Source organism: Suillus plorans (genome assembly GCF_016647745.1).
Source record: "Suillus plorans strain S12 chromosome Unknown HD556scaffold_30, whole genome shotgun sequence".
Taxonomy (NCBI): domain Eukaryota; kingdom Fungi; phylum Basidiomycota; class Agaricomycetes; order Boletales; family Suillaceae; genus Suillus; species Suillus plorans.
In genome coordinates, this window is record NW_024537414.1 from 346,612 (window position 1) to 369,943 (window position 23,332).

The following is a 23,332-nucleotide window of genomic DNA, read 5'->3' on the forward strand; positions in this document are numbered from 1 at the left end:
TTGCCGGTCGTGCATCAATGAAAATCATAATAGTGTAGACATTTTTATCTCTGATCGACACCTGTTGAGGTACTAGATCGTCGCGTTAGACTTATCGAACATGATGGCGACTCGGCAAGACCCTTCCAGGAAGTGATTTAGATTAATGTCATGCCGGCGCCATCTCATAAGTTACAAGTTAATGTTCAGGCCTCAGGACTCTCCAAGAATCGTGGGACGTGGTCAATTTCGAATTCACTGGGCCAATGAAGTGGCTAAAAACGGTAATGATCCTTCCGGCCTCCTCCCGCTCGTCGTGGTGCACCACGACGACGAGCAGTGCATCAGCATCCATATCCTTCTAGTCATCGTTTGACATGACGTCCACCATCCCTTTCCCTACCTCAGGCACACCCGGCACATCGGGGATCATGTCTGAGCTGCAACCAGCCGACCTGAAACATTCAGAGCTGTCTATGGTGACATGTAACGGTAACCCCCTCACATATCAAGTCTGCGACTTTGTATACGATAATTCTCCATCCACGAGCTTTCTGGATACGGCCGAGCTCTTCTATGAAACTCGCGCAGGTCAGTGGATATTGGATATCTTCCTTACTTTCGCTTACCTTTGTCTCCAGTGTAAGGATACCGTCATTTTCTTATTTACTGCAATACTGACGCTACCAAAAGTTATGAAAACCCCCTGATCACTGCCACGTCCCGCACCCTCATTGCAGATATTCACGCCCTCGTGCGCCAGTTTTCCATAGTCGACATTCCAAAGCCATCCAAAATATTCAGCGCCCTGCTTCCCCGAGTCTTCATCAAAGAATCCGTCGGCTCGGACCCTTGGTTTCGTGTTCTGCGTATCTGGTCAGAAATTGAAGAACTTAACGAGAGCGAGAGCTTCGGTCCGTCTCCTAGTCTCTACCTCCATAACAGCCTTCTCACCATCCTCACAGACGGCCACAAAAGAAGTATCGTCGAGCACACGCTCAACATCCTATTCTTCCCAGACTTGCATATGGGTTTCAAGATGCCCAAGTCGCTTTCCCTGCGCACGACCGAGTCTACGCCTGCAAGTGAAACTATACACGAGCTCTCACTAGTCACTCCCTCACTCCCAGTTCCCGGTACGCCTTTCGCGGTTCCATCGCCACTGCACCTCCAGCTTCACGTCATCACGTGCCTAAGCTTCAATGAACAGGGACGGATAACGTATCATCGTGACGTGTGGGACATGCGTGATGTGATAGGGCTCGTCCCTGGCATGCGCATCGCGCAGTGGATCTTAGGGCGGGCCGGTGCGTGGGGGCTGAGTTGGATAGCCAAGCGACTGAGGTCCCAGCCACATAGTACATCGTTGATCACGTCTGCTGAAACGATAGTTTAGTTTTTTTTGGCTTCTCTGTTGTCCTTCCTACGATATCTCATAGCGAGCATTACCGTTCGTGATGTATACTAGTATATATTTTCAACTGTAGCTCATCCTCGCCCTCAAACTGTATCACTGGGTTTTTGTCTCTATAGCCTTATACCTAATACCATGACTACTTTCCTGCATCAGATCAATGTTTTACTTGCCGGGTTTGGGGTCTCATACACTAGATACACCTTACATGTCGGACCAATGTTGGACAGCACTCCACTGTGGCTTTGATCCCCGTTGTCAAAATGTTGTTGATGTTAGGTCTTCATAGCCCATTGTACCTCATACTACCACGACTACACCGTGTTTGCTTGCCGAGGTTGGAGTCTAACACATCATAGATGTTACATAGATGTCAAACAGCACAGCTGCAGGTCATAGATGCAGACCGCCTACATTACTCGAACTTACATATATATTACAAGCGGGCAGTGTACCACGCTTCATTCGACCCTTGAACTCAGTTTCCCCCCTATTCTAGCCTGTTTCCCCATATCTGTACTAATTAATTCATGCATGGTAGTGGTAGAAACGTCCAAGAGACGTCTATGAATTTCTTTCATTCCATATGTATTGTAGCGCCACCTTCCACCACTCGAATTGCAGTTGCTTAGTGCTTAGTTCCTGGCCTAATAGCCTATATATAATCAGTGCTCGTCATCCACTGCCAAAAGTTGCCAAGGATGGACCCACTAGTACACGGAACTGAAAACAGCTACCATTAAAGTTACATGGCACGGCGTATATTTGAACAGCGGTGTATCACCAGGTATCACTTGACAGGGCATAAGTTACTAGGGTGACGCCTCCAGCTGCCAGATTCATCTTGAGTTCTGGGATTTATCCGTGTAACTTAAGTAGTCTATGACTACCGAAGGCTCAACGTTGCAACGCATACGTGCATGTCGAACTCCATGCCATTGGAATGCGCATCACACGGCAGTTTTACAAAGTCAGCATCCGAGTCGCTTTTAGGGCCGAGCCACAGTGAACGGAACCTGATATAACGTCACTCACATTTTGTGCGGGAGGGCTACGCTTTCTATATATGAGGCCTCATGCATTTCTCCAGACTTCTTGCTATGTAACCGGAAGGGGTGTATCAACAGAATGACTCTGAGTAGCATACCAAGACTAGTACTACTTACCTTGGATTCCATCAAGTCAACAGTTTACTTCCCGAGGCTGGGGCTTGACATTCTAGTACGTGCATGTCAAACATAGATACCGTGATAGGCCGCCGACATTGTTCGAAGTTACATGTCACCAGTAGTGCGGTGCGCCGCACTTCAATCAACCGATGGTTTTCCCTCGTTTCAACTTGTTTTCCTATGATATGATCTGTACTCATTAATTCATGCACGGTGAAGATAGAAACGGACATTCATGGTTTATATTCTTCCGTCTCCTACTGCAGCACTCCCCTAAGTCCCTCCACTGCTCAGGCTCGCCGCTCCCAGCTCCATAGCCTATATATAATCAGTACCCATCACGCAATCACTCCAATGTCAAAGACTGTCAAAGGTTGCATGCCAAGACCTAAGTACAAGTGCACGAACACCCATAACAACTACATGGCACAGCAGATATGACACATATATAAATAGCGGTGCATCACCTGGTATCACTTGATTGGCATAGGCGCTACTAGGCGACACCTCCAGATTCATCCGTGTAGTCTACGACCACCGAACGCTCAACGCATACGCGTATGTCGAGCTCAAGGTCATTGTTGACGTGCATACTACGCGGCGATGTTACGAAGTCGAGATTGCTTTTAGAGAGGAAACCGGACATTATGTTCTTTGCATTTTGTGCAGGACGCGCGAGGACCACACTTTCCATATGCGGGGCTTGTTGCATTTCTTTTTGTGCGATGTGAACCGGGGGGGGGGTAATAACGGAAGTAATGGGAATTGTGAACGTCAGCCGAAGAAGAGAATACTGGGGTGTTGCGCACCTCGTAAATGGATGAGAATTCGTTGACTCATGATCCACATTACAGCATAACCTATTGATGCCCTGGTGGTGCACTCTGAGCACTCTGCATCTCGATACCGGACGATAAAATGCTTACCCTGCCGACTAATCATAGAAGCGGACGGACATCACAGTAAGTTTCCACGGCATACGGAAATTAGATATAATTAATTACCTGAGTTTGGAGATCAGACTCGCGATACAGTACTATGTTCAATACGTTCGATCCTGAAGGAACATTAGAAGGGTGATTGGTACAAACAGAAACTACTTGCCTGTCAGGACGACCAAATATCCAATACCATCATACATCAGGCTGAGTAAAATGAGCGACGCCATGTCATCGAGCAGTGAGGAACTTACACCCGTACTACTCGCTCTAACCTAACAGTGGTTCAACAAATCCGAAGGTATAGAAGAAAGAATATATATACCTGTTACTGAGAACATCATATTGCAGAAGATGCACAGTGGAAATGGTCAAAATCACTAAATCGTACACCATCGCAGTGACGTAGTAAAGCCAGGCGGACAATGTTTTGCCAGCATTTCCTGGGGTACAGCTACGGTTGATAAGGATTTGAACAACCCACACTGGTAGTAAAGGCACCACTTACTTTCCCTAAAAACAAGACGCCTGTTCGCGTTAGATCTTTTCAAGAGGAACGCTTACGTACAGGCTCATCAGTGACAGCTATTAGCTCAAACAATGGTCAATGCAAACCAAGATCAAAATATAGGTCAGAACTTACGGATCCGGTCAAACATATTGGTGAACCACTCCAGCTAAAATGAGTGAGTGACAGATGTCAGGCTTGCGCGTTAAGAACACACCGTAACTGCAGTGAGGAATAGCAGTGCTAGAGTAATTCCTACCCGCCTATTTCTCCTTGCAATATTCCATGTCCTGGACGGTGTAAAATTCTGTACAGCTAGCGACACAAAAATTCGACAGCACATACCTGAAACCGATGATGACTTGCGATACCATCGTTTGTAAAACTGCGACGTGATCAATAGAGTCCTGGCGTGTGAACACCGAAAGGACAGACCTTTGAAGATAGGCGCCAAAATGAAGTAATGTTGACAAATTTCTGGGGTGATGTTGGTGGCGAAGTATCCATAATTGCTGAGTAGCATGACTACGATACTAACATAGCTGCATCATCAACGTGAGCAAAAATCTATTCATGATGGGATGAGAACAAAATATACCGTATGAGGATGAATAAGATACAGGCAATACTGATCGAGAACGTATTTGTCAGTTGTAGAACGTGGATGGTTATGTGTACGTACCTGAGGTGAAAAATTGAGGATTGACTTCTGTAAAACCGCCATTCTGCGGGGAGCGTTATTACATAACTGAAGGTAGATATCATTCAGAAAAAAGTAGAACGCAGTGACCATTACTATGGGTCTATCACTCGATAAAAGAAGAAAGACTCACTCGTACAATGCAATGGAAATGGACGCAATTCGCAAATACTTATCCGAAGCTTGGCTGTCTACAACCGCACGCGAATTCATATAAAAATGCGAAATCAAGCTCGTAGCGTTCGTGGTGATTATGGATGGCGGTAGCTCTGCGGAAGTTAACAGCGGCAAGGTGATGATGTATTGAGAAGGTCAATAGAGTTTGGGATCGAAACGGTTAATGACGAACTGGAAGAGGCAAACCAATGGCCCGGGCACACTGGATACTTCACTTGGATCGCAGGGAAGGGAGGGAGACTTATGAATAGAAAATCTACATACTATTAGTAGTAGTCGCGCCATGCTTTTCTGGGTACCAAAACTGCTGATTAGTAAAGGCCTTGGAGCGGGCAATATTAGAACGGGGAAAGCATGGACAGGCTCAACGATCGGACTCATCGGAGTCAATAAAACTTTCTTGCAAGCAATGATGAAGTTCAAGTTGGCAGTGCAAAGTGCAACCCACAGCTTATATAAGCAGGTGTCGGTGTGGCGATCACACTTTACATGTGAACTACTGCGGTTGACCGTGCGCGCGACATCTCACAACTTCTTGTTTCAACAACCGAAGAATTCCTGGCTGCGTCACCCCCCACCATGTCGAGATTGCATACGCGCCAAGCTACCATGGCCACAGCATCAAGGGGAACAAATGTGCATATACACAGCCAGGCGCTACGTTTCCCTTCCCATCATATATGTGAACGTGCTTCGAGGGAACGGGGAAATGTTGTCGATGTCAAGGAGTGCACAGAGATTTGGTCACTCGCATCGGATGGTCTGCAAACTCTGCCTTGCAAACAAATTTGCACTACCGCTTAAACCCGCAAGCATTCACCGATACGCACGAAGTGCGGCCTTCCTTGCACTCCTCATTTGAACCTAACAAACCCACGACCGGCCAATGCATGGAACTATGACAAAATATGGGAACACACGGCCATCTACCATTCGAACACTAGTGCATCCATCAACTCGCGACCAGCGAGACCATGCGTATATATAAAGGATAGAGACACTGGAACTTTTATCTTTTCTCATGAAAGTTCACGAGTGAGAAAATGTCTAATAGCACACGCTAAAATCCTTCACCTCCTCGGCCGACCTCACGGTTTTGTCACAGTCCTGATATTACGATATATAACGACTTGAAAATACCCGAGTCGCTCTCTGAACCTACTCACCTTGCAACCTGTCCCGGGCACACCATCCGTAGTCACCTTGGCGCTGCACCCGCATGCGCCGAGTTGTGGATCTTTCTCACATGCGCGGAGCCTCTACTTCCATCGGGAAGAATGCAATATTTACTGCATACGCTCACATCAAACTCGTGATCAGTCTGGCCCGCGGCTGGGATCCCCGTCACTCGACTCGTTCATTGTATTATGCCAGGCCGATTGCGAGTCATACGAAGTGGGACATGCGCGATGTTGTGGCGCTCATTACCTAACATGCGCATCCCACAGTGTACCTTAGGGTGAGCGGCGTATGGAGTAGCTGCCAGTGGGGAGAGACTTGGGGGTTAGGCCGTAGTGTACTTATGGGGGCCGTACATTACTCAATGTTGTACAGAGTTTCCCCCCCTTCCCACTAACTTCCTACGAGTCTCGTAGTGATTGCTGTCGTTCGTGATAACCCTCTGCACACTCTTACAGACTGCACGCAGCCCTAAGTTGAAAGTTACGAAGACAATGGAGTGGGACTCTATGCGAGGGGCGAAGTAGCACTCGTAGCTTAGTCAGCAACTCACTAGGCTTCTTGCCGCGACATGCAGGCACACAGTCGCGGATAAGTACACCGACAGTACCCTGGTAACAATATTAATGCAGATGCGTACATATACAGCGACATAACTCAAAAGTAATACATTAACTAGCCCCTTGACCGTAACTCCACCGCTGAAACCGCTTTGTTTAGTTCCCGTTTCCGTATCCTGTATGCAACCTGCGCAAACAGAGCACTTCTGACAATACTAGTAGCACCGAACACGGGTATGACTTGATAAGCACTAGTGCCTCCAGATTCATTTGGTCGTCGGCTTATCCCACGAGCTTGAATCGTCACAGCCATAGTCTACCTTCACCGAGCGGTCGGTGCATACACGTACGTCAAGTTCCACGTCTTCGGGATGCCCATTGCGAGATGATATGGGCGGAAACTCTAGACCAATGGGACTTTTAGAGTTTTTAGAGTGGCCTTTAGATTCGAACTGTGAGCGGAGACCGGACATCACGTTCTTCCGCGCACTGCTGTGTGTGGTGGGACGCGCGACAACCACATTTTCGAGGCGTCGAGGGTCTGGCTCTGACATTTCTTTGAGAGGTGAATGGAACAATTAAAATCGCACGTCAGCGGAAGAGCAGTCAAGCTCTGGAGCGGTGCGAACCTCGTATATGTATGAGGATCTGTTGGCTCATAATCCATGTTACAGCATAACCCAGTGATGCCCTAATGAAGCAGTCTAAGCTGAATTTTCTTGACGCCAGACAATGCGAAACTTACCCCGCCGACTGATAATAGGAGCGAGGCAACATAACTGGGATCAACTTCCATAGTGGATCGGTAAAAAGCCTACGTACCTGAGTCTCGGCATCGGTATGATAAATAATGAGGTTCAATAGGTTCGTCGCTGAAGAAATGTTAGGAGGGTGATTGTCACAGGCAGAGCAGACTTGCCTGACAGCACGATAAAATATCCAATACCGTCATATATCAGGCTAAGGATGATGAGCGACGCGCATCGATTCTATCGATGACGAGAGACTTACACTCGTACCAATCGACTTACTCTAACGACAATAGTGGTTGAGCGAACCTAAAATAAAAGGAGAGAAAAGGCGCACCTGCTGCTGAGAGGATTATAGCGCAGAAGATGTATGGTGGAAATTGTCAACATCACGAGGTCATACAACATCACGACGAGGTAGTAGAGCCAGGCAGACAATTGCTTGCCAGAATTTACCGGGGTGCAGCTATGATTCATAAGAATCTGGACAGTCCACGCTGGTGGTAAAGGAGCCACTTACTTTCCCTAGAAAAGGTACAACGTTTGTTAGGTCTCATTGTGAGGAACACCGACATACTTCAACAACGACAGCTGTTGGTTCTGAAGGTCAATGCGAAACAAATGACAAAAATATAGGCCAGAGCTTACGGATCCGGTGATATAGATTGGTGAACCATTGCACCTTGAACATATAAGAGAGATGGTAATATACTGGTAACAAGAGCCTACCGAAACGATGATGAGGTATAGCAGCAGCAGTGCACTTCCTAGCCTCTTGTTTCTCCCTGCGATATTAAATGTCCTATGGGATGTTTAAGTCTGTGTACCCACCAAAAAGTAGGATATACCTAACACCCAGGATGACCTGTGATACCATAGATTGCATAACTACAACATAGTCAATACAGTCCTAGTGGGTGAGTATCGATGGGACAAACCTTTGAAGGCAGGCGCCGCGAGATAGTAATGTTGACACGTTTGTTGGGTAAAGCCGGTGGCGAAGTATCCATAATTACTGAGTATCATGACCAAAACACTGACATAGCTGCATTAAATGTAAGCAAAGGAGAATTACATGCCATAATGTGGACGGAACATACCGTATGAGAATAAACAGGACGCAGGCAAGGCTGATAGAGATTTGTCAACGGCGGTAGGTGAATATCGGATATCCGTGTATCTATAAGTACCTGATACGGAAAATTGACGGTTGACTTCGGTAAAATCGCCATTCTGCGGGAAGCGTGATAAGATAACTGTTGTTCAGAACACAGTGATCATTGCAGGACTCCAACTCAACCAAAGAGACGGTACTTACTCGTAAAACGCGATGGATATGGATGCTATTCGAAAATAGTTCTCTGAGGATGTGCTATCTAAAGCCAAACTCCGATCCATTTAGTAGATGAAAGGCACGTTGTTTCTGGTATAGCAGGCGTCTGTCAAGTGGTTCTGCCGGTCTAGCCTTGATAGATAGAGGGGGGAGGGTATGTAGCTCAGAGTTGTGTCTGAGCAAGCTGCTGATAATGATGCAAGGCTTCTGCTGCACGTTATGACCCGGACGCTTCGATTTCGGCGGAGAAAGGAGCAACACTGAGGAACAAAAGGCATCGCAGCTTTTGTATCATCTATACTTTGAAATTGCTCCGAGAGTGCTCCGAGCCGCGTTGGTAAATAGAAAGTGCCTAGAGTCAAAACATCCAGAATTCAAAAGTCGTCCCTAAATCGTAAATATTCGGTAAAACGTTTGTGAAGGCAGCGGCAAGGTCCTCGCAATAATAATGATCATTTGCATGTGCCTGGCCATGCTCAATGAACAAGTTCAAGTTAAGGCACCTGGACGATTTTGCTGATGTAAGCACTTTGACGCCGTGGGCGACGACCCTCAGGCTCATCGAGCGTGCGTCGCATAATCATATTACAGTCACTCCAAAGTCACTCATTAATATTCTTGCCGTCAAGCATTAGTAGTCTCGCGGCTCGCCCACTTTAAAGGGACGGTCTTATTATCTGCAAGGAACGCATGCTGTCAGATATATATGCAATCCTGCCACACGTTAGCCTAGAACGTCAAAAACCCTCAAATCAACGAACAAGGTGATCATATCCATAATCTGACACGTAGAGGATTTCAAATATTCGTGCGACCGTACCCCAACAAAGTTGGATATTTCTGAGGGAGAGCGGGAGTTCGGTGCGTCCTGTTGCTTCTTCTTGCCTATGATACCACTGCTTATTTAACATTCTTACAGCCTTCAGAGAACACATACATATCATCCTGGTTGCGCAGAGTCCCACATATGTTGTAGTCTGCTTCAGCCCTGACTCGGGGTTCCATCGACCAACAGTCATTGCTGCGGCCGCGTGTGTCAGCACGTGCGAATAGTGGGATCACTGGGTGTCAGCTGGATGTCGGGTATTATTTTCTTGGGCCAACCATAGGGTGAGCGGAAAGTTTTGAAATCGAGGATTGTTATGTTTCTTTTTTTAAATTCTGGCGATAGCTCTTCAGCTAAGGTCACCGGTGTCGACATTCATATTCCTGTGTAACCATACGCACTCAAAGTTGAAGCCTCGGATTTTCTATTAAAACCATAACCATACCGGTCGCTTCTTAGAGTCGACATCAATCTAATACGGGACACCATCACCGTCACTTGAACTAACCACTCGCAACATTCAAACTCTGATCCAGCGTCTGTTCTCACCCGTGCTTCCATGGTTTCCTTTAGGCCAACTTTGGGTGCCAGGCTCGCAAAACCAACAGACCTTCCAACATTTACAATGCCTATTCGAACTGGGCTGAGACTCCTACCCTGTACTGGATCGACACCCACGTGGCGGTCTAACTTCTTAATATTCGAACCCTACTCTCGAAGGGGCAGCGACTATCGACAACGAGCGCCTGCATACGATCCGTCAAGCGCGGACGTACGTTGCGGGTAAACTCTTCGTTCGTTCGGACGTGCGACGCAAATACCACTGACGTGGCACACAAAGCTTGGTCTTGTGGGCATGCACCTTTTTGCTGAACTCGATCGCCATCGACCGCACCATCCATGCCCGATGCTAAGCAAGACTGCTACGTATTTTATCTTTCAGTGGTGCTTCGGTTGGTTTTCACGCTCGGACTCTTGTATGCATTTCCTTGGAGCGCAAGCATTGGCATCTCGTCATCGTATACACGTTGTGGGGATCGTGTATTGGTACTGTGTTTGACGAGCAGCGTCAGTTCGCTAGTCACATTATTCTTCACACAAGGGATAGATTGGAGGAATAAACTACTGTCGCTCAGCAGTATTCTTTACGCCAACAAGGCGGGAGTCGGGCAATTTTTCATCTACTTCTGTAACGTATTGACAACTCAGCACCTGTCCTTACAAATCTGCGACGACTCGGGATAATTTCAGTTTATCCCCCTCCGGAACTAGCGAACTCGTCGGATGGAATGCATCACTTTATTACTTCCACAAGCCGTTTATCCCGACCTTTGCGGATATGATGAAATTAACCATGTCCCCACAGTCCGCCCTCCGGACACTTTGCATGTTAACATATCGTGTATATATTGCCTAAAATGATATCATAGCACCACAGCTGCATCGCGCCCAGATTCATTTCACCAGCGGGACACCCCATGAACTAGAAAGCCCACATTCATCCGAGTGGTCCAACGTCACCGTGGGCTTGACACATGTACGGATGTCAAGTTCCATGTCATCGGTGTGCGCATCGTTGAGTCCGGATTCAGGATCAGTGTGGCTTTTAGCGGTGAGCGGAGAACGGATGGCGGATGCTGCATGCCGAGCGTTTTGTGGGGAACGGATGGCGGCTATGTTTTCTAAGCGTCGGGTTTCTGTTTCTGATAGCTCTGTGGAAGCGGGGGAGCGATGGAACGAGTGAGATTGCGAGTCTGTCAGCGTAAGAGCAGTGAAATTGTGGAGCGGTGCGCACCTCGTAGATGGATGAGGATCCGTTGGCTCATAATCCATATTACAGCAAAACCTATTGATGCCCTAGTGATGCCCTTTGAGCAACTCTACAATGGAATGCTGCAGAACTTACCCTGCCGCCTAATAGGGTCAAATAAAACATGAGCGCACGAAGCTTCTATGGACCATTGTATATAAACCATACCTGGGTCTGAATATCGGATGTATGATAAAGGATGATGTTGAGTATGTTCGATCCTGATGAAATGCTATTCAGAGGTGAGTCAGGCACAAGTAGAGCGTACCGACCTGTCAGCACGACAAAATAACCAATGCCGTCATAGATCAGGCTGAGCACGATGAGCGACTCTCCATCACTGCGAGAGTATCGAGGGACTTACACCCGTACCAGCCGTTCCAGTCTAGCAATAGGTCAGCGACTCTAATCACTGAGGGAGAGGATAGGTGCACCTGCTGTTGAGAGGATTGTACCGCAGAAGATATACGGTGGAGATGGTTAAGACTGCGAGGTCATATAACATCGCAACGGTGTAGAAGAACCATGCCGATAGAATTCTACCAGAATTTCCTGGTGTACAGCTATGGTGCATGAGATTTTGAACAACACGTTGGTACAGGGACCGCTTACTTTCCCTAAAAAAATACGCTGTTTGCGTGAGTCTCGTTATGAGGGACATCGACGTACATTAACGACGACAGCTGTTGGTTCCAATGTCAACATGAATTCGAGATAAAAGCACAGGCTAGAGCTCACGTATGCGGTTAAACATATTAGTGAACCACTCGAGCTAAACCGGGTCAGAGACGTTACACTAGTGTCGTAACGACTCACTGCAACTGAGACAAAGTATAGCACGACCAATGCAATTCCTATCTGCCTATCCCTCCTTGCGATATTGAATGTCCTAGATAACGTAAAATTCTGTACAGCCTGCTGCCTATAAGATATACCTGACACCTAGGATGACTTGTGATATCATAGTCTGTATAACTACAACACAGTGAACAAAGTTCTGGTAGGCGAAGATCAATAGGACCGACCTTTAAAAACGGGGGCAATCATATAGTAATTTTTACACGTTTCTCGAGTGAAACCGGTAGAGAAGACACCGTAATTACTGAGTGTCATGACTATGATACTACCATAGCTTGATAAAATTCAGCAAAAAAGTTGCATGATGGGATGAGGACAGACGTACCGTATGAGGACGAATAATATGCAGGCAAGGCTGATGAATTGTGATTGTCAGTGGGGGTAAACGAATGCTTATGTGTACATACATACCGGAGACGAGAAAATGAGGATTGGCTTCGGTAAAACCGCCATTCTGCGGGGAGGGTGATGATATAACTGAAGAAATTTAGTCATGACAGTGACCACGGTACCGCCTGAAAAAAAGCCTTACTCGTATAATGCAATGGAGATTGATGCTATGCGCAGATACTTTTCCGTTGCTTGGTTGTCTATGACACCGAGCTCTTTCATCTGTGAAATGAACACGAAAAATTCAGATCAAGGTTAGATGGTATGGACGTGAGGATATATCGTTGCGTAAGTTATGCAGGGGTGACTGGGACGACGTAGAGCAAGAAATGAAAAGTAAGAATGATTGTGTGAGCGATGGGCGGACGGTTCGCGTTAAAGTAGTTTATGGCTGAAAAGAAAAGAAAGATTATAAAGAGGAATGAAGAAGCATTGCTATTTGAATAATAGAAGAAACGACGAAAGGCTTGAGTATATAGGAATGGAAAATTGAGTGACATATTAGGCGATCTTGTTCCTGGGTTGGACCCAACGCAGTGGATTGTCTGCCAGGGAAAACGTTAAAACAGCTTAAAGGAACTTGAAGCGCGATCGCGACTACTGTAACGGAGTTTCAATGTGGCTTGCCCCCCCATACAATGAACTTACTCCCAGTCGCATAGGGTATCAGGGAAAACGCAATACTCGGCATGATTCAAGAGTCTCGAGAGCATACCTAGTAACTACGTCACGGTCTAGACTTCCAGATTGCTACTCACCTTAGTCATCGGCACTGACACTTATGCGTGAATGAATTTGGAAGTAGTACTTGATGAGTAGGACAACAGCCATGCGCCTATCGCAGTCTTCATTTCCAAGACCCGTCCTGGATTCGAATCACCGTGCTCGAGGTAATGAATTAGGGGCACGTGGTCCCAGCTTCGCTGTGGGGAATAATCATCCAGCTTGTTTATACCACGGAGCCTTTAGCTTCCGATGTTGCAATTTGCAATAGGCTGCGATGGTCCATCTAGAGCACTGGCGACCCATCTGATCCATCATGAATCAGTGATTGACTATCAGAGTGAACTGAATCGTAGATACGCTCACAAATACCCACCCTCGAAGGTTCCAATCGTCTTGTCCGAGTTCATGCCCACCTTGTCCCATAGCATAACTGCACGAGCTCCCACTTGGTCCAAAACTTACTTATCACAGCGATACATCGCGCTTGCATGGATCCAATATCGGTACCAAACACACCCCTATTCCCGAGGTGAGAAATTTGAAGACAGAGGGCGACGAAATAAGCACTTTCCAATTGTCTTCTTTAGCTTGTCTACCCAGATCTCGGGTATTCCTTGGCAACATAGCGCCAATAGTACTTTTCGTAGAGCCCGCGAGTAAAGTTGCCACGTAGAAACAATTATGCTTTGCAACTGCAAGCAAGGTCGACCCTAAGTTGCGAAGCAAGATACAAGAAAGACGCGACATCAAACTCCCCCTATCGGGTCTCTCGGGAAAGTTCAGCCCAAAGGTTCATCCACGGACCACGGGTAGGCAAACGACCAATCACATGCTCACCAAATGCCGACTTGTTAATCATTTGTCTTACAACTTTCATCGCAGACCGACTCGAAGAAGGCAATACGACACTCTTTCTAGTCCTTCTTCACACGAAAACACCAAAAACAGTATGAATAAATTGCATATCCTACCCGCCACTCAAGCACCACTCCGACCTGCAGCTTTGATAACGGTACCATTAGCCAACTGGGGCAACCTCTTGTTTGGTCCTGGCGAAGATGGTGCTGGCAAGAAACCCGCTCCGACTAACCACGCAAGGTATCTTCCCATCAGCTGTTCCGAAACCGTGAACGTGCACTGCTGCCCTTGCGAGCGCAGCAGCATCATAGTGTTAGTGGCGTCAAGCTCGGGGGCTTTGGTACTCGTCGGTAAGTCATCAAGCACGAAATGGAGAAGCGGGAAAAGGGCGTTATCTTGGACCTCCATGACGTGCTGCTCTAGCTTGCGACGCCATACGAGATACTCGCATTGTTGTGTAGGGAACCCGTACTCGGCCAACGACGAGAGGATGTTGTTGAAGGTCGGAGGGGGCACCGCAGTAATGTGCAACACGCTTTGTGCAGCGTTTGGCAAAGGCTCCACTGCAGCGAGAGCAGTGCAACGAGCAACATGATCCACGGGCACCATGTTCACAGTGTTGTTGATATCTGGGACGAAGCCAAGCTGGACGCATCCCTTGAACATGCGCCAAATAAAGTCGTCGGTGTTGGTCACTATGGGGTCCCACAATCAATACATCAACATCTTACAGAAGGAGCTTCCATACCTGCAGTATGCGAGTCGCCAACAATATAACCAGGCCGAACGATATGGCCCCGTAAGCCCCTCTTACCAGCTTCAAAGAGCAGCTTCTCCGACACCCATTTGCTCTGACCATAGCCGGACTTGAGACCTACTCTTGCACCGTCCAGGTCATCATCTTCCGGAATACCTCTCCGCGAGTCTTGGGATTGTCCCAGAGAGTCAGATAATCGCACATAGTGCTCTGTATCGATCGCCGATGTCGATGAAACGAAAACAAGCGACTTCTGCTTTGTCGTCGAGGCGAGTTCTACAGCAGTCAAGGTACCAATCACGTTCGGTGCACGAAGTCTCTCGTATGGGTACACCCAATGCACCTGCGCAGCACATTGTTAAATATTACCGTATGCATGTAAAAGGGTAGCGTGGCTCACCAGGGCACCATTGTGCAAGACGACGTCAGCCTCAGCAGCGACTCGTGACCAGACTTCATCGCCCATACCGAACAAATCAAGGCCGAGGTCTCCAATCACCACCTCCAGTCTACCAGAGGTGAGCCACTGCTCATCCCAAACGCCTCGATCACCAGACCCTTCTCTAAGGCGCGCCACACCTTGTTCGACGCTGGGCGCGCGTACGAGACAAATGACCTTCCGAACCCTATCAAGGCGCTGGAGGAGATCACGCAACACAAAAGCCCCAAGATAACCAGTAGAACCCGTCAAGAACACAGTAACAGCACCCGACTTGAAGTCCTCAGACATTGGCGGGTACGAGGATCGCAAGCCTTGAACAAGGGTCTCGTAATCCTGTCCGTACTGAACAGCAGAACTCAGCTTCGCAGACGCCTTGACAGGCGTCGCAGGGCGTGTCTCAGCGTCCCCGTAAGCGATACCAAAGTCTGGGTCACGAAGCGCATCTAGCGCCGAAGCGAGGCCCGTGATAGTCGGCTGGTCGAAGATAAGGCCAAGCGGAGCTTCGACAACAAAGATTTTGCGGATCTCGAAAATCAGACGCGTGGCAAGGATGGAGTGGCCACCCAGATCGAAAAAGCTTTCGTCGAGGGGGATAGGCGTGGGTGCGTTCGGGAGAATACTGGCCCAGATGGTGCGCATGGTTTGTTCGGTGGGGCTCGCTGTGCGCCCATCAACAGTCTTTTTGGGCTCGGAGTGCACGGCGTGGGCTTGTGCCGTATCGGGGAAGGGAAGTGCCGGTTTGTCTATTTTACCGTTAGGGTTGAGGGGCATACGATGTAGTGGAACAAACACTGTAGAAGGAGAGTTGAATAAAGGAAGTAGACCAAGGAAATGATCAATCCTACATGTTGGTATGCTGTAACTGGGCAGTTTCTTTTTGAGGTGCTCCCTAATGTCCTTGATGAGCCGTCTATACTTTGGACTCTTACCATCAACCTTCTCGTCGTCCTCCTCCGTAAGCTCGCTGTCAAATCCATCCAGCTTCGAGCCCTGCAGAGGCACGAAGTAACTGACGAGAATCTTCTCCTCATCTTTGTCTCTCCGTACGAGTGTGACGTTTTCCCGCACGAGCGGGTGCTGGCTCATCAACGTATCGATCTCCCCAAGCTCGATTCTGAAACCACGGATCTTGACTTGGTCATCTGCACGCCCTGTGCACTCGACGCGCCCATCAGGGAGATACCGACCGAGATCGCCCGAACGATACATTCGGTCACGGATGCCCTTCCAATGACGTGACTCGGGCCCAGCAAGGCCCTGGGGCGGATGCAAAATCGTGTCCCTCCAGGGTAAAGCGGCAGAAGAGAACCAATTGCTGACGAACTTCTCTGCAGTGGCTTCGGTATCGAGGTATCCCTCTGCCAAGCCTCCAGATCGCACATAAATCTCTCCGACCTCTCCCACTGCGCAAGGGACATTTCTGTCGCTGCGGTTGACGACAAGGAGCTGCACGTCAATCATGCCCTCTCCAGCTGGCATGATGTCCTTCTGAGTGGCGAGGAAAGTCGCGTCATCGGATAAGGGTGGAATCGCAAAGTAAGATACAGCGCGCTGCGTCTCTGTTGTGCCGTACATGTTGATGATCTGCACATTTGTGGCGAGGGCTTGGAGGCGGAGGCAGTCGCGCTTTGTTAAGACGTCACCGACGAAGAATGCGTTTCGTAGGGATGGGATCTGACGCGTCGCTTGTGCGGAGAGTAACTGACCCATGGCGGGGGTTAAGTGCGTGACAGTAACCTTGCTATCGTCCATCCATTCTGCGAGACGGCCGGGTGTGCCGATGTCTTCTGCGGTGGGTACATGAAGCTCTGCACCCAAGAAGAGGGGCGTGAAAACTGTAACGTTATCCCCGTCAACGGATGTGTATCTGCTCGAAAATATAGCACGTACTGTCACGTTGGATGGGATCATGGGCGATCCCGCTCAGCATTGTGAACTTGGATGTTTCAGTGAGCAGGAAGCGGTTGCCCATCCAAGGGAAGAAATGCGTGAGACTGTAATGGCGTCCTCGAACGCCCTTGGGGATGCCAGTGCTTCCACTGGTAAAGGACAGCGTGCCAATGCTGTCGGGACCTAAAATGACATTAGGATCCGTTTCTGCGAGACGGACCTGGGCCTTCAAGACATCGATTCCGTCGTTCGCGCCTCCGAGTATTTGGCCAGTAGAAGAGAATTCAAGCGCTGGTACTTCCACACGGATTTTGAGTTCCGTGGATAGGAATTCGCGCACAGAAGGTGCAATTTGGCCAGCACCCGAAAGTACAACAAGGCCACGAGGTTGAGCTACCCGAAGGTATATTATCTGCCGTGAAGGAGGGTATGCAGGGTCTGACTCAAGTTACAAATGAACTGAAAGAAACACAAAAAAATCGTACCTATAACTGAGAATGTCGCACCGCTTTTAAGAACAGCCATAACAGCTACGACCAACTCGACACTACGATGTGCGTAAATCATGACAACTTCTTCCCTCTTCACACCGCCTGCTAGGAGGTGGTGCGCTAGGATGTTGGAGGCTCTTCGAATGTCTCCGTAAGTGAATGTTCGCGTCGTCTGCGGCTCGCTAGGAATCGAGGCAGGTACACTTTGAATGATACACGACCTATCAGGCCATTTCTGCGCATTGCGGGAAAACACATCTGTGATGGCTCCCTTCCAGTCACACCAATGTAAATTCGCTGTTGGGTTGGGCAAGCGTTCGCGTTGGGCAGCCGTCAAGAGAGGAACAGAACCAACCGCTGCAGTCGGATTGGCAGATACCTTCCTTAAAAGCACAGAGAGCTGATCGACGATGAATGATATACGGGCGGATGTGAACAGCAGGGAGTTAAAAAGAATTCGAAGGGAAATATGGGGAGCTAAGGAAGCGCGCGTAGTAGTGGGAGGTCTTGTGACGAAGATGGTGAGATCGGAAGTTAAGCTAGTTGATCGGATAAAATTATCTCGTGGCTGATCTGTTTCATCGAAGAAACGGACACGGAAAAGAGGACGAGATGCTTCGACAGAGTCGTCTTTGTCCCTGTGTAAAGCCCGTACGATCGTCTCATAGGGTAGCAGGTCTGCTTCGGCCTCGCGTTCGACGTGCTGAACACGGCGCACGATAGTCCAGAATGAATCTGATGGCTCCACGGAAAGACGAAGAATCAAAGGATAGCTTGCAGCGGCAGAAGAGGAGCCAATCAGGAAGTCTGTATCAGCAGTGTACCTGTGTAGGAGGACGAGAAAAGCAGAGAGGAGTAGATGGAAAGCCGATGGTCTAGTGTCAGAAGTTTTATTCTCGTCCTCTCCGCCATCTTCGCTCTCAGCATGAAGAGCAAGCTTCAAAAGACTGAGTGAGGTCTGCTCTGAAAGATCTGCCAGATGAGCGGCTTCGATGAGTTTATTAGCACCAGTCGATCGCGGGTAATCTGTGGGCAGAGACATCACAGGTAGATTTTGCAACCTCGCAAGCACTCTAGAGAGTGCATCTGAGGCCATTTTGACAGTCGAGGATGGAAAATTGTGAAAGCAATCGAAAGAACAAAAATATACTACATAAAACTTGTGACTCGTTGTGTACAAGCTATCAAATTACGGCCGAAAGTCATTGTACTTCCCACAGTGAATATATAGTAACTCGTAAGCTTTTACGTTTCAACTGCAACATTCCCATCATCCACACTCACAGGATTATGGGGTGCGCCAGCAGCCACCAGCGCATCCTCAAAGCACCTAGGGCAAGGTCGGCAGCGCAGATTCGGTCCCTTCCCGAAGACCCGAACTTCCTTCACGTTGAAGTCCCAGATTCTTCTAAAACTATCACCGTGGTGGATAGGACCTTGACTCTTCCTAGGTCAAGTGTGGAAAAGCTAATTCGACCCCTTTCTGAAGACCATGAAAATTTCGAGTTGCAACTTGAAGTCTCTAAAACCATAACTACACCGATAGCTATAGGGATATTCTCGCTTCCAACAGAGTTAATATGTCATATTCTTCTCCTCCTTCATTTCAAAGACCTTTCATGCTGTGTATTAGTCCGTTCTTCCACGTGGTTCTATGATTCCTATGGGCTGACTTTTGGATTACGCTAGACCTGCAAAGCTTTCTGGCATGTGGCCCAGAATTTCGTCGACGTTCAATTTCTATTGGAGCTTTATGCCCAGGGCTTCACGGAGACTCCCACCCTGGACTGGGTCGACGTTTCTAGCAAGATGTATTCACTCAGGAGATTGGCATCCATGTGGCAATCTGATTTCCATTTGAACTGCGTTTCTGAACAAACAGTGGCTATTGGGAATATTCTCAGCCCGTACATTCCTGGCTTGCAATCCGTGAAATGTGGGATTTGGTGGATGTGGGTTAACAATAGACTCTTCATTCGGGAGTGTGACACAAACTTCAAATCAACCCAGACGTGGCCGGAGCAGAGCTTCGGCTCGCTGGTAGATTGGCCCTTCTTCGTGAGGTCAGTTGTCATTGACCCTCTTCAGGACCTTGCCGTTATGGTGTCGTCGTACGGCGTCTTTGATATGCTAGATCGTCGCGTCTTTTCGATGACATTTCGGTTGGCTTCATCGCAACGCCCGCACCCAGATTCTGCATGCACTTCTTTGGAGTGCATGCGTCCTTGTAAAATGGACCCTGACCATGATCTTCGCTTTGTGGATCAGCCAGCGATCTGTGGGGATCGTGTAGTGGCACTCTATTACTACACGAGCCACAGCGGATCAGCGTCGAACATCTTCATACAAGTGATAGATTGGAGGAAAGGACATGCGAAGGGTGTAAGTTCACTCTATTCTTGAAACTCTGTCACTAAGCATGAGCAGTATTCCTTATACGACGAACTGGGTGGGACTAGGGCGAGTTTCCATCTACTTGACGAACAGAGGATCATTATCATCGGCCCGGAAGGCCGTATGGCCTTGTACACATTAGAACTCGATGGTTCGCCTCGGCGCCGAATTACGTATGTCCTTCCGAGTGTGCAACGAGGCCTTGAATTCTATTTTCCTTTGGGACCGCTGCTACCGCTCTATGTTATTCATGCAACCCCATCGTTTCACGGGAAAGCGGTTCACCCAGACCTTATACCTGACTACGTGACATCTCTGGAGTCACAAATCATGGTTTTGGAGGTCCTGTCGCGCTCATGGCAGGTGATTATAGTCGTCGATATGGCCATTTTTGCAACAAAGGCTACACAGTCAGAGATACCTGTCGGGATTCCTTGGTCAGAGTGGGGCCCCAAGTACGCACGCTACTTTCCGCATCATCCAAGCCACCGAATCAGCGTGTTCGGCAGCAAAATGGCATATGCTTTGCCTCAGGATCGTGCTCCTGAACCTGGACAAAGATTGGAAGAACTCCCTGCAGAGGGTTCCTTCTACGTACACATCTGGGACTTCAATAGAGCCATTTCTCGCTTAGAACATTCGAATAATGTCTACGATTGTAATTCACCAGGTCGTCTCATCCGCAGGCCTGGTCGGGTGGCTCAGACGTGCTTCACAAAAGACGATGCAGACATTATCACGAATAATCCTTACACTACTGCTGTCTGCCCTACGGGTTTCTCGACGCGTCACTTTGACCGGTTTTTTTTGGAACAGGATCGACTTACTTTGATATGGGTAAGCGTTCTTGGTATGAATACAGGGAAGTTTTGACGTGATTGAATTATAGGCTCACCCTGGCTCGGTTCAAATTCAGGTCGTTTCTCCCTCACCGATAATGCCAACTTCCGAAGTTGGCCTGGACGTTGAACAAGGCCAAATAGCTCACAGCCCAGAGCTGCAGCTGACAAAGGAAATGCAGTCTCGCCACAAGACGAATATCTTATTCTCCCTATTGAGCAAGTTGCGCAGACGGCCGAGATACCCCGAATCGGAATAGGTAGTCTTCCTGCTCTGAAACCTCTTACCGGATTAGCGGTCATGGGTGGCAAGGCTTGTGGAATCACCGAATGACGGGCGTCATCGATAGATTCAAGGCTCCATTAATTCCTCCAAGCGAGTAGACGAAGATGGCCATTGTTGCCAACCAAATTGTCAAATATAGAGTATACCCCCAACCTTTGTCTTTCAACCCGTACTCGCTACATCTCTGTACATTCTTATAATACATACTGATTCCACGTACCTACCCTCGTTTTGCCTCTTTCCCCCTGGTCTCTTACATAGACTCAGATGATTCGCTACCCTTCCGCTCAGTCCCTTCCATGTGATAACACACTCGTTACTGAACTTACATGGAAAACTCACGAGTCCGTTCTGTTCAGTGTCCTCTCAAGGGCATTCATTTCTCAGATTTCAAAACCGTCTTCTGCGCGGCCTCTAACAACTGATGGTTCTGAGCCTTCTTCTATCTATGGTTAGCGAAGATTGATGTAGACGTTAAAAAGTACACTCAAGAACATTCGCCGGTAGATATAAGACCGCCTGCCAATACATTCAACGCCACTCCTACACCCTTGCGCCAGGCTTAGTGAAACAATGGACATCGATATATTCATTGTCTGGAGTTGGTAGAGGCGCTTCTCCCTTGTATTGAAAATGAAGCGCCTTGTATACCGCAACCTGTGGTGCGATGAGCGAGTTTTTAGCAACCCCTTTGATCACGCACATTGGCATCGGTATCCGTGCAGAGCGCAAGGATGGAGGTCGTCATTGCCTGCAAATAAGATGAAATCATGCATATATAGCAAACAGTGGGAACTTCACACCTTCTGTTCCACCATTTTGATCAGGTTTGTAGCGATTCCTTGGCGTTGATACTTCGGATCAACACAAATACAATTCAGATACCAGGAGCTCTCGACAGTCTAGAAAGTGACTAATTAGAAGAAAAATTTGGATGACAGGATTGGACGCACATGAGGAGACAGAGCCGTCTTGATAAACGGGGCCAGTGCAGAGCCATACTGTGACAGAGACATCAACTGCAAGAACAGCGAGAATCGGTACGAACTTACAGTGTCAATCCACCATTCTCTAGTCTTGGGTGACAGAGACTCCAAGAACTGGTTGAAGCCAAGATTCCTCTGCGCATCGCTTCTGAGGGTGAGCGAGTTTACGTAACCAGCAAAGATTGCAACCGACTTTTGCCAAAGAGCTTTCCCTGGAGGAAACCAGAGAGCTAATCCAGCAATGGCACCTGTACTAATAACTATTGCGGTGTATACTCTTCCGGCTAGCAGGCAGGCCCTGATCATCGCGCGGAACAATGGCCCCTCGAGACTCTTATTTCCACCAGTCATGGCGTCAAGAGATGGAGCTGGATTGGAAGAGCATCACGACTACGCTGTCGATAGTTTGAAGGCTATCTTACAATCGACATAACCTCTGACGCACATCCCGACCGACTCGTCTAACTGAGATTCTGTGGCATCCTTGAGTTATGTGGCACGCAACGGTGATGATAGATAGGTTCGATACCTGTTAACTGGTTAACGATAGCCAGTTTGTACGGAAAGTTGTTCATGGTATGTGGCACAATTGAAAGATAATTCCACGTAGTAAAAGTTATTGTTTCCTTCTTAGTACAGGATCGTTATCGGTGCTCTCGTAATAGACTTACTAAGGGTATTGTTGAAACTTGAACAGAAATAATCCGTCCTGTGCACCGACATAGCCTTGTTTCCAAGGTGTCAGTACTTGTGGTGACTCATCCATGCCTAAATACTTCAAATCATGATCACTCTCTGTCTCGGACTCTCGGCTGGGCACATGGGGCATTGGCATGTAACGTACGAAATCCGACGCAAAACGCATCAACACCATGTGATGTCACCTGATGGTAATCAGCCAGATACCAAATCTGATTATTAGTTTGGTGAAAACCATACGATGCCGGTGATCCTATCCTGTGAGTTTCATGTACGTAGGCGACTTGCCACAGTCCACGGTCATATACTAATACGCTAGACCATTCTGAGCGTATGATCGCAAGCAATAAGGCAAATAATAGGTTTCATTACAC

General features: G+C 48.1%; 8 protein-coding genes across 8 annotated transcripts; 2 read left to right on the top strand and 6 right to left on the bottom strand.

Annotated features, from left to right (window-relative positions):
* Positions 1-183: 183 nt before the first annotated feature.
* HD556DRAFT_1374309 (uncharacterized protein) lies at positions 184-1,730 on the top strand. The gene is made up of 3 exons (XM_041303042.1): positions 184-574; positions 673-893; positions 945-1,730. Exons 1-3 carry the CDS (start codon positions 357-359, stop codon positions 1,373-1,375), a joined length of 870 nt encoding a protein of 289 aa, XP_041159931.1. The 5' UTR covers positions 184-356; the 3' UTR covers positions 1,376-1,730.
* A 1,681-nt stretch (positions 1,731-3,411) lies between these two features.
* On the bottom strand, positions 3,412-5,329 carry HD556DRAFT_1374330 (uncharacterized protein). Its single transcript, XM_041303043.1, is given in 14 exon segments — positions 3,412-3,433; positions 3,489-3,496; positions 3,567-3,619; positions 3,667-3,775; positions 3,826-3,954; positions 4,046-4,049; positions 4,068-4,085; positions 4,144-4,177; positions 4,226-4,298; positions 4,354-4,393; positions 4,444-4,550; positions 4,607-4,636; positions 4,691-4,756; positions 4,842-5,329. The coding sequence occupies 11 exon segments, from the start codon at positions 4,919-4,921 to the stop codon at positions 3,751-3,753; spliced, it is 606 nt and encodes a 201-aa protein (XP_041159932.1). The 5' UTR covers positions 4,922-5,329; the 3' UTR covers positions 3,412-3,433; positions 3,489-3,496; positions 3,567-3,619; positions 3,667-3,750.
* A 1,325-nt stretch (positions 5,330-6,654) lies between these two features.
* On the bottom strand, positions 6,655-8,581 carry HD556DRAFT_509761 (uncharacterized protein). The gene is made up of 14 exons (XM_041310815.1): positions 8,474-8,581; positions 8,312-8,418; positions 8,222-8,261; positions 8,103-8,175; positions 8,022-8,055; positions 7,951-7,964; positions 7,894-7,898; positions 7,711-7,839; positions 7,636-7,656; positions 7,544-7,584; positions 7,447-7,496; positions 7,370-7,377; positions 7,254-7,315; positions 6,655-7,180 (listed from the first exon to the last, which is right to left on the bottom strand). Exons 2-14 carry the CDS (start codon positions 8,397-8,399, stop codon positions 6,891-6,893), a joined length of 855 nt encoding a protein of 284 aa, XP_041159933.1. The 5' UTR covers positions 8,400-8,418; positions 8,474-8,581; the 3' UTR covers positions 6,655-6,890.
* A 2,301-nt stretch (positions 8,582-10,882) lies between these two features.
* On the bottom strand, positions 10,883-13,227 carry HD556DRAFT_510119 (uncharacterized protein). The gene is made up of 16 exons (XM_041310818.1): positions 12,733-13,227; positions 12,612-12,677; positions 12,526-12,555; positions 12,368-12,474; positions 12,278-12,317; positions 12,159-12,231; positions 12,081-12,114; positions 12,012-12,025; positions 11,955-11,959; positions 11,777-11,905; positions 11,707-11,727; positions 11,615-11,655; positions 11,511-11,563; positions 11,439-11,446; positions 11,328-11,389; positions 10,883-11,244 (listed from the first exon to the last, which is right to left on the bottom strand). The coding sequence occupies exons 1-16, from the start codon at positions 12,810-12,812 to the stop codon at positions 10,988-10,990; spliced, it is 1,020 nt and encodes a 339-aa protein (XP_041159934.1). The 5' UTR covers positions 12,813-13,227; the 3' UTR covers positions 10,883-10,987.
* Positions 13,228-13,498: 271 nt separating this feature from the next.
* Positions 13,499-14,136, bottom strand: HD556DRAFT_510030 (uncharacterized protein). Its single transcript, XM_041310817.1, has 4 exons — positions 13,884-14,136; positions 13,779-13,834; positions 13,680-13,729; positions 13,499-13,619 (listed from the first exon to the last, which is right to left on the bottom strand). The coding sequence occupies exons 1-3, from the start codon at positions 14,061-14,063 to the stop codon at positions 13,720-13,722; spliced, it is 246 nt and encodes an 81-aa protein (XP_041159935.1). The 5' UTR covers positions 14,064-14,136; the 3' UTR covers positions 13,499-13,619; positions 13,680-13,719.
* A 1-nt stretch (position 14,137) lies between these two features.
* HD556DRAFT_509810 (uncharacterized protein) lies at positions 14,138-18,944 on the bottom strand. The gene is made up of 6 exons (XM_041310816.1): positions 17,749-18,944; positions 17,264-17,701; positions 16,219-17,208; positions 15,332-16,164; positions 14,923-15,274; positions 14,138-14,869 (listed from the first exon to the last, which is right to left on the bottom strand). The coding sequence occupies exons 1-6, from the start codon at positions 18,848-18,850 to the stop codon at positions 14,295-14,297; spliced, it is 4,290 nt and encodes a 1,429-aa protein (XP_041159936.1). The 5' UTR covers positions 18,851-18,944; the 3' UTR covers positions 14,138-14,294.
* Positions 18,945-18,997: 53 nt separating this feature from the next.
* On the top strand, positions 18,998-21,270 carry HD556DRAFT_1374374 (uncharacterized protein). The gene is made up of 3 exons (XM_041303044.1): positions 18,998-19,386; positions 19,444-20,136; positions 20,182-21,270. Exons 1-3 carry the CDS (start codon positions 19,045-19,047, stop codon positions 21,019-21,021), a joined length of 1,875 nt encoding a protein of 624 aa, XP_041159937.1. The 5' UTR covers positions 18,998-19,044; the 3' UTR covers positions 21,022-21,270.
* Positions 21,271-22,003: 733 nt separating this feature from the next.
* HD556DRAFT_1374396 (uncharacterized protein) lies at positions 22,004-22,811 on the bottom strand. Its single transcript, XM_041303045.1, has 4 exons — positions 22,789-22,811; positions 22,453-22,732; positions 22,227-22,404; positions 22,004-22,175 (listed from the first exon to the last, which is right to left on the bottom strand). Exons 2-4 carry the CDS (start codon positions 22,608-22,610, stop codon positions 22,071-22,073), a joined length of 441 nt encoding a protein of 146 aa, XP_041159938.1. The 5' UTR covers positions 22,611-22,732; positions 22,789-22,811; the 3' UTR covers positions 22,004-22,070.
* Positions 22,812-23,332: the final 521 nt, after the last annotated feature.

Excerpts from the sequence above, each read along its gene's own strand:
- HD556DRAFT_1374374 (XM_041303044.1), top strand. The coding sequence starts at position 19,045 with ATGGGGTGCGCCAGCAGCCACCAGCGCATCCTCAAAGCACCTAGGGCA. Across the intron at positions 19,387-19,443 it reads ACCTTTCATGCTGTGTATTA|ACCTGCAAAGCTTTCTGGCA; the intron begins GTCCGTTCTTCC and ends GGATTACGCTAG. Across the intron at positions 20,137-20,181 it reads GGAAAGGACATGCGAAGGGT|TATTCCTTATACGACGAACT; the intron begins GTAAGTTCACTC and ends AAGCATGAGCAG.
- HD556DRAFT_509810 (XM_041310816.1), bottom strand. The coding sequence starts at position 18,850 with ATGGCCTCAGATGCACTCTCTAGAGTGCTTGCGAGGTTGCAAAATCTA. Across the intron at positions 17,209-17,263 it reads TGATCCCATCCAACGTGACA|TTTTCACGCCCCTCTTCTTG; the intron begins GTACGTGCTATA and ends ATAACGTTACAG. Across the intron at positions 14,870-14,922 it reads TGGCGACTCGCATACTGCAG|TGACCAACACCGACGACTTT; the intron begins GTATGGAAGCTC and ends GGGACCCCATAG.
- HD556DRAFT_510030 (XM_041310817.1), bottom strand. The coding sequence starts at position 14,063 with ATGTCGCGTCTTTCTTGTATCTTGCTTCGCAACTTAGGGTCGACCTTG. Across the intron at positions 13,835-13,883 it reads CTAAAGAAGACAATTGGAAA|GGGTGTGTTTGGTACCGATA; the intron begins GTGCTTATTTCG and ends CCTCGGGAATAG.
- HD556DRAFT_1374396 (XM_041303045.1), bottom strand. The coding sequence starts at position 22,610 with ATGACTGGTGGAAATAAGAGTCTCGAGGGGCCATTGTTCCGCGCGATG. Across the intron at positions 22,405-22,452 it reads GGGAAAGCTCTTTGGCAAAA|CGATGCGCAGAGGAATCTTG; the intron begins GTCGGTTGCAAT and ends CACCCTCAGAAG. Across the intron at positions 22,176-22,226 it reads AGACGGCTCTGTCTCCTCAT|ACTGTCGAGAGCTCCTGGTA; the intron begins GTGCGTCCAATC and ends GTCACTTTCTAG.
- HD556DRAFT_510119 (XM_041310818.1), bottom strand. The coding sequence starts at position 12,812 with ATGAAAGAGCTCGGTGTCATAGACAACCAAGCAACGGAAAAGTATCTG. Across the intron at positions 12,678-12,732 it reads ATCTCCATTGCATTATACGA|TTATATCATCACCCTCCCCG; the intron begins GTAAGGCTTTTT and ends AAATTTCTTCAG. Across the intron at positions 12,232-12,277 it reads CAAGTCATCCTAGGTGTCAG|GACATTCAATATCGCAAGGA; the intron begins GTATATCTTATA and ends TACGTTATCTAG.
- HD556DRAFT_1374330 (XM_041303043.1), bottom strand. The coding sequence starts at position 4,921 with ATGAATTCGCGTGCGGTTGTAGACAGCCAAGCTTCGGATAAGTATTTG. Across the intron at positions 4,299-4,353 it reads CAAGTCATCATCGGTTTCAG|GACATGGAATATTGCAAGGA; the intron begins GTATGTGCTGTC and ends TACACCGTCCAG. Across the intron at positions 4,178-4,225 it reads TATTCCTCACTGCAGTTACG|CTGGAGTGGTTCACCAATAT; the intron begins GTGTGTTCTTAA and ends CACTCATTTTAG.
- HD556DRAFT_1374309 (XM_041303042.1), top strand. The coding sequence starts at position 357 with ATGACGTCCACCATCCCTTTCCCTACCTCAGGCACACCCGGCACATCG. Across the intron at positions 575-672 it reads TATGAAACTCGCGCAGGTCA|TTATGAAAACCCCCTGATCA; the intron begins GTGGATATTGGA and ends CGCTACCAAAAG. Across the intron at positions 894-944 it reads TAACGAGAGCGAGAGCTTCG|ACGGCCACAAAAGAAGTATC; the intron begins GTCCGTCTCCTA and ends CCATCCTCACAG.
- HD556DRAFT_509761 (XM_041310815.1), bottom strand. The coding sequence starts at position 8,399 with ATGATACTCAGTAATTATGGATACTTCGCCACCGGCTTTACCCAACAA. Across the intron at positions 8,176-8,221 it reads CAGGTCATCCTGGGTGTTAG|GACATTTAATATCGCAGGGA; the intron begins GTATATCCTACT and ends AACATCCCATAG. Across the intron at positions 7,657-7,710 it reads TATAATCCTCTCAGCAGCAG|AGTAAGTCGATTGGTACGAG; the intron begins GTGCGCCTTTTC and ends TATTGTCGTTAG.